Source organism: Nicotiana tabacum, chromosome 4, assembly GCF_000715075.1.
Source record: "Nicotiana tabacum cultivar K326 chromosome 4, ASM71507v2, whole genome shotgun sequence".
Classification (NCBI taxonomy): domain Eukaryota; kingdom Viridiplantae; phylum Streptophyta; class Magnoliopsida; order Solanales; family Solanaceae; genus Nicotiana; species Nicotiana tabacum.
Genome location: NC_134083.1, coordinates 135266502 through 135273309, shown reverse-complemented (window position 1 = coordinate 135273309; position 6808 = coordinate 135266502). Strand labels below are relative to the sequence as shown.

Sequence of the window (6808 nt, the reverse complement as noted above, 5' to 3'; positions counted from 1 at the left end):
GTGGATATTGAAGTCTGGAACGTGCAGAAGAACCAGACTAGAGAACATGTTCCCTTATACAGTGTCAAAATTCATTGTGTCTAGTCTAGTTTACTGTATTAGGCTATTGAGTTGTAATCTTATTTGCTTATACAAGAAGCATTTCAAGGGGGTTTTCTCTGTGAGAGAATTCAAGTTTTAGGCTAGAGTTAGCATGAACGTTTTGCTACAAGTGGCTAGGATTTAGTCTCTTAGGTTATAAGAGTTTTATAAGCTGAAATTGTTCGTTGTTTTAGTGAAGTTTTTGTGAAAACTTCCAGAGGTGAGTCGTGATTTTAACTTCCTCGAACAAGGAGGATTTCTCCGTAAATATTTTTTGTGTATTTAAATCCGCACTTTACTATTTAAGGAAGGAACATATATAGAACCAAAAAACAAATAAAATGTTGTGACTCTTTGACTCTGCAAAGGACTTCAACTTGGAACAAAGAAAAAAGGAAGAAAATAAATATCTAATTTCCAACACTGGGTTACTGGTCCACTTGTAAGCACATCTGAGGCTGAACATATATTCGACACACAGATACTCACTTACGCAACAAGGTTCATCACCACAAGGCTCAAAGATTCACGTGGACCCCACTTATTAGAAATCCAACACGGCAGCCTTCTTCCTACTAAGTATTAAAGCAAAGCAAAAATACTACTCATTTTCCCTCCCACAAAAGATGGAAACTTTCTGCTCCAATTTTGATCTTGGATCATCAATCCCCTTTTCAGTCTCCAAATCCTTGATTAATCCAACTTCAAAATCATTTTTTTCTTGTAGATTTTCACCCTTAAATCATGGTAAAACACCAAGATTTAAAGGGGTTGTTCCACAAGCTTTAAGCAGAAAGGAGCCTATTGAACAGTTCAAGAAGAATGATTTTCTTGAAAAGAATGAAAATTTGGTGAAATGGGTAGGGAAAGGATTTGTTGGATTAGCTGCTGCTTTGTCTTTGTGTTGTAATTCTCCAGCTTTGGCTGAGTCTCTTACTGTTGCATTTCCTGTCTCTCACACACCTGAGGTATTCCATTCAATCCATTTGCTTTCTTGTTGTTTCATAAAAGGGCAGAAAGGATGTTGGGCTAAAACAGCCGACAGATACTTTTAATATGGTATAATATTGTCCACTTTGGATCAAGCCAACACGATTTTTTCCAAAAGGCCTCACTCCAAGCTCATAAGGGTACACAAAACGAGCCCCGCACCATCACTTTGGCATCTCCATAGTTGTCCCCAAACCTGGGCTCTGATACCAATTGTTGGACTAAAATAGCCTATAGATACTCTTAATATAGTATAATATTGTCCGCTTTTGCCTAAGCCCGCACGGTTTTCGCCAATAGGCTTCAAATATTTTCAGCTATGGAAAATTTAGTAGCTGCTGATTTATGATTTAAAGTAGAATTTTATTGGAGTGTTAGTTTGTTATATGGTTGAATGATTGTTAATTTGTTTGGTAGGTAAATACAGTTCAGAGGACATTAATAGAGGCTTGGGGTTTGATTAGAGAAACTTTCGTAGATCCTACTTTCAACCATCAAGGTAATTTGACATGGTTTGATTATTTTCTTTTTAAAGTAAACTTACATTCTCATTTTGGCTTATCAGCATGAAATATGTAGTTTGAGCTTAAGTGGTAAAAATCGTATTATTTTGCAGATTGGGACTTGAAACTGCAACAAACAATGGTAGAAATGTTTCCCTTGAGGTCAGAAGATGCTGCTTATAGCAAAGTCAGGGGAATGCTATCTACGCTTGGAGATCCCTATACGCGCATTATTAGTCCTAAGGTGAGTATTTTTAAGGCAGTCCATTTACACCAAGGAAATCTTTCTTGTATGATTAAGAAAAGTAATACTAATCTCTAATATCATGTGAGATGAGGAATTTCCGTATCTGTTTCTCTGATAAACAAACTGAGAGTTGGTTGAGGAAAAAATTGGGACGCCATTTCTTGGAAGTTCCTAGTTCATAATGCTAGAGCGGTAGGTTCGCGTTTCAAATTGATATATAAGTGATCAGTCCAATTAGCCTTTGTAAGGACTTTGTGCCATGTCTTCCCTAATTCCTAATATGGTTAATAATTTGTAATTCTTCTATGACATTGACAATTTTTTCGCAGGAGTACCAAAGTTTTAGAATAGGAAGTGATGGAAATTTGCAAGGTGTTGGCCTCTTCGTCAGCGTTGAACCGAACACAGGGCATCTGGTCAGTAAGAATAATCAAATGAATTTGCTGTTTGCTTGCCATTTTACTTTATTTCTGTGAAATGTAGATTGCTTAGTCATAAAATAGATTTTCTTTTTGTAGGTTATTGGCAATATTGTTTATCTCTTACTTCCTTATATAAAAATGCTTTATAAGTGGAAATATCATTTTTGACAGTGTAGTTTATACTTTTCTCATCTGATCACATTTCAGGTTGTGTTGTCATGTGTGGAGAATAGCCCAGCTGCACGTGCAGGTATCCGTGAAGGAGATGAACTGCTTGAGATAAATGGTACTACTTTTTTCTTCAGAATTTAGCAAATTAATGACCTATTGGCTTAGAGATCTTACCTAGAGTTTTGAAATTGATACTTCCATCTTGTGGAGTAAACTGAGTTTCCTAATTGAAGGTGGCCGAATGATTGCAGAAGCATCGTTGTCTTGTTGTGAAAACATCCAAGCTTTCTACAGTACTAAACGTTCTTATCTAGTTATCAGAAGTTACTGTTCATTGTCGATTACAAAAATGTAGTAATCGTCCTTATCAGTACAGTACTGCCAAAAAATGGTGGCAGACTTATGAGCGGGGTAGGCCAGCAGTTGTGCAGCGAAAGCCTTTCTTCATGATAACTCAAGAAAATTTGTTAGTGAGATCAATTAATGTCATAAATTGTTTTTAAAAAACTGAGCAAAAATCGCAAAATTTTAACAGTGCACTCCTCCTCGTCATCAAACAGAAATCACATAAATTGCTTTGTTTATTTGTTTCTCAAAACAGCAGTATTAAAACTTGAGTTTTGCTTCATTTTTCTTCAGGAGAGAGGCTTGATGGAGTTGACAGTGAAGCAGCAGCTCAAAAACTGAGGGGTCGTGCTGGTACAATTGTTACTGTCAAAGTTCACAGTGTAAGCTTGTCACTTTTTCATTGAGATCGTTGAACTTTCTACTTTTTTCTGAACATTATTATGAAGTCTTATATCTACATCCACAGCCACCTGATCAGAAATTTCATACACAAGGGCCTTCTGTGGCTTATTCTTTTGCATATTATGTCTCCATTCTCTTAATATTTCACCCTTTTTTGTCGCCGGGCAATAGTACTTGTTGCTTGAAACGAAAATTAACTTCATTTTCGAAACTTTCTCAAATTTATTATCTTTCACTGAAGTGAATGCTCTCTGACCGTGTATTATCACATTTTTCTGTTCTTCTCTTGACCAGGATAACGGGCCAGGAGTATCTGGTTACAAAGAGGTATGATATCTGAACTATGTAGTGTTGTAGCTTTCCTCAATTAGAAGAAACCACAATCTTTTATATTTTTCGGTTAAAGTTTTCTCAAGTACATGCATCTAGCCAATTTCCTGTTATCTAGATTCAAAATCCACAGATTTCCTAATCTTCTTGATTAATGTTGCTTATCTTTATAGGTTAAACTACCTCGCGAAGTGATTAAGCTTTCGCCAATATCCAGTGCCATAATCCCCCATAAAATGCCTGATGGTCGCCTCTTGAAAACTGGATACGTGAAGTTGTCAAGCTTCTCTCAGGTAGTTAATCAGTCATCTCCCCAGAGTCAGATTATTGACTTGCCTTTGTTTTTTTCGTTCCTTTGCATATCTTGAGTTAAGACTTCCATTTTCTTAATGTGACAGTCTGCTGCTATGGACATGGAAAACACAATTCAGGAGATGGAAACTCAGGGTGTACAGTCATATATATTAGATCTTCGCAACAATCCTGCAAGTTCCTTAACCCTCCTCCTCTTCAATTTGTATACTCTCAAAGTTAATCAATTCGCCCTTTTGTCATCTGACGTGTCTGTATTATTTCTCTTTAAATACATTATGCAGGGAGGTCTGGTTACTGCCGGGCTGGATGTTGCCCAAATATGGCTAGATGGCGATGAAACGCTTGTGAACACTATAGATAGGGACGGGAATATGTTACCAATTAGCATGGTCGATGGACATGCTGTAACACACGATCCACTAGTCGTCCTTGTAAGTTGAATACACATCCTTCTCGTTCTGTAACACAATATTCTTGAGCGTACTATGACTTTCATTTGAACCGAGGAGTTTAGTAGTTGCGCAGAAATATTTATGCCTTAGATTTCCTTCTTGACAGGTGAATGAAGGGAGTGCAAGTGCTAGTGAGATTCTGGCGGGGGCACTCCATGATAATGGCCGCGCGATCCTTGTTGGGCACAAGACTTTTGGCAAAGGAAAGATACAGGTTTGGCTGGAACTTTGGATGGATACTAACCTTTCTACTCTATAGAAGCCATCTAGTGTTCTAAATTGAATGCTGCACCTTTTGTCCATTTTCTTAACTGTCTTACTTTCTGATGAATATATTTTGTAACTTTTCCAATTGTCTTTGGGTGCAGAGTGTAACACAGTTGCACGACGGATCAGCTCTATTTGTTACAGTGGCCAAGTATTTATCTCCAGCACTTCACGACATCGACCAAGTGGGAATAACACCTGATGTTCAGTGTACAGTTGACATGCTTAATTCACCCAAAGACACCTTCAAGAACAAGAGCGCGCCCTCATCTTTGGAGGCTGATTCTTGCATCATTGTTGCAGAACATGAATTGGATATTCAAAAATCCGAGGGCTCTGCTTCTTGACTAGTTAGGAATACTAACAGTCTCTTGCATTTGTAGCATACTATTCATTGTATAGTAGGAGATTCAAAATGGTAGGAATGGTTTATGAATATAAACTATATTGTATGGAAGTAAAGGTAATATTTGTCCTTGGAACATGATGAGAAAGATAACAAGTTCAACAATCAAAACTTCAACTAAGGTTGTTTCAATAGAGGCACTTTCTACTAGTGTTAGGTGTTCAATAGGAAACAACCTTAGTTGAAGTGTTTAAATGAAAAGAACGTGACAATTTTAAGTGGTTGTTTATGTATTTGGCCTAAGTTGAAGTGTTTTAAGTGAAAAAACGTGACAACTAAATTGAAGTGTTTAAGTGAAAATGTGACAACTTTAAGTGTATGTATTTGACACTTTAAGTGGCTGCGTAGATATTTGGCATGAAGAAACCAACATAGGTGAAAACCAAAGATGTTCCAATCAAAGCACCAAAAACTGGCAAAGAGAACCCTGCTCCAGCATCCGGCGTTGGCGCCGGTGCCATTCTAACTTTCTCTGCCGACGCAGCAATGGCAGCAAAAATGATGCCATTTCTATACAATTACAGGAAAAATTAAGCACTCAAATTGCTTAGAAGTATTAAAGTTGGATTCTTGAAAGCAACTTATTGAGTACTTGGATTGTAAAGTATAAGCCGAGATGTCTTTGATATTTATAGGTAATGAATGAGTAGTGAGTTTGGTTTTGGTAATAGACCAACTCAAATGGCGTGTAAATTGACCTGGTTATATTATGGTGACCAGGAGGACCATTGTTTACACAAACCCACCTATAAACACATTATTCGCATGAGTTGTTTACACCAATTCAACAAGCACATTACATGTCTCCATAAATAATATTATCTCTAAGTTATAGTTAATTAATACATATTTTATCTTTATTATCGCTTAACAACAACAAATACTACGCAGGGGCGAAGCCACCTTTTGCAAAGGGTGGTCAACTGACCACCCTTCACCAAAATTTTACGAAGAATTACACTGTGTATATATTGATTTTAGATGTATAAAATATATATTGAACAACCTTTGTTGGGAATTATTTTTTACTTCTTTCAAGTTTAAACACCCTTGAAAATATTTCTAGTTTCGCCACTGCTACTACGTCTCAATTCCAACTCCTAAATAAGTTGGGGTCGGCGATATGACTCCTCATTTATTTTATTTAGCTTAACTCATATAACCATCATTACCAAAATAAAATAAAGGTGCAAGTAAAAAAAATTTTATATATATATATATATATATATATATATATATATATATATATATATATATATATATAAAATAGTAATAAGAAAAATAAAATAAAAGCTCTCTACCAAGTCTAAAATTTATTCCCAGGTAGAAAATTTTTATTATTACTTAATTATGATAAATTTGTATAATATGGTGTAAACACCCTATATAAGTAAATTTTTAACTTTGTTAAATTATGGTGACTAAAAGGTGAAGGTGTTAATAAGTGGAACAGGTCATAGGCGGCGGCTATGATTCCGTCATTTCGCCACATGGTGAGATGCTGGAGCGGTAGTTAGTTGGCCTATCCGTGTTACAGTTGGTAATGTCAAAACAATCAAATTTTGAATAAGATTTAAGCCATGGACCAAAGACTTCTAATTTGTGAGTAAGCATTATTTCTTCTTTTAGTCTATAGTACTGAACATTTTGATCTTTGGTTGTTGGTTATGCCGTATGCGGATGGAACACGTGGTTAGTTGAAGGGGAAAATTAGATTTTTAAAAAAAAAAAATATTTCTAGTCACAAAGTGTTACAGGGGTTGAGGGAGTCCATCATAAATCTTTAAAACTTTGTATGAATCGTCTGCATATAAAGTGCTAGAGCAGACACTTTCTTTTAGATATCGTAATTTGATTTGAAGATCCCTCTTCAT

At 36.1% G+C, this 6808-nt stretch overlaps 1 protein-coding gene across 1 annotated transcript; it reads left to right on the top strand.

Moving 5' to 3' along the window:
• Positions 1-662: 662 nt before the first annotated feature.
• On the top strand, positions 663-5010 carry LOC107814610 (carboxyl-terminal-processing peptidase 3, chloroplastic). The gene is made up of 12 exons (XM_016640049.2): positions 663-1049; positions 1489-1570; positions 1688-1818; positions 2151-2237; positions 2451-2529; positions 3054-3142; positions 3459-3491; positions 3668-3787; positions 3893-3979; positions 4091-4240; positions 4368-4475; positions 4630-5010. The coding sequence occupies exons 1-12, from the start codon at positions 708-710 to the stop codon at positions 4873-4875; spliced, it is 1554 nt and encodes a 517-aa protein (XP_016495535.1). The 5' UTR covers positions 663-707; the 3' UTR covers positions 4876-5010.
• The last annotated feature ends 1798 nt before the right edge of the window (positions 5011-6808 follow it).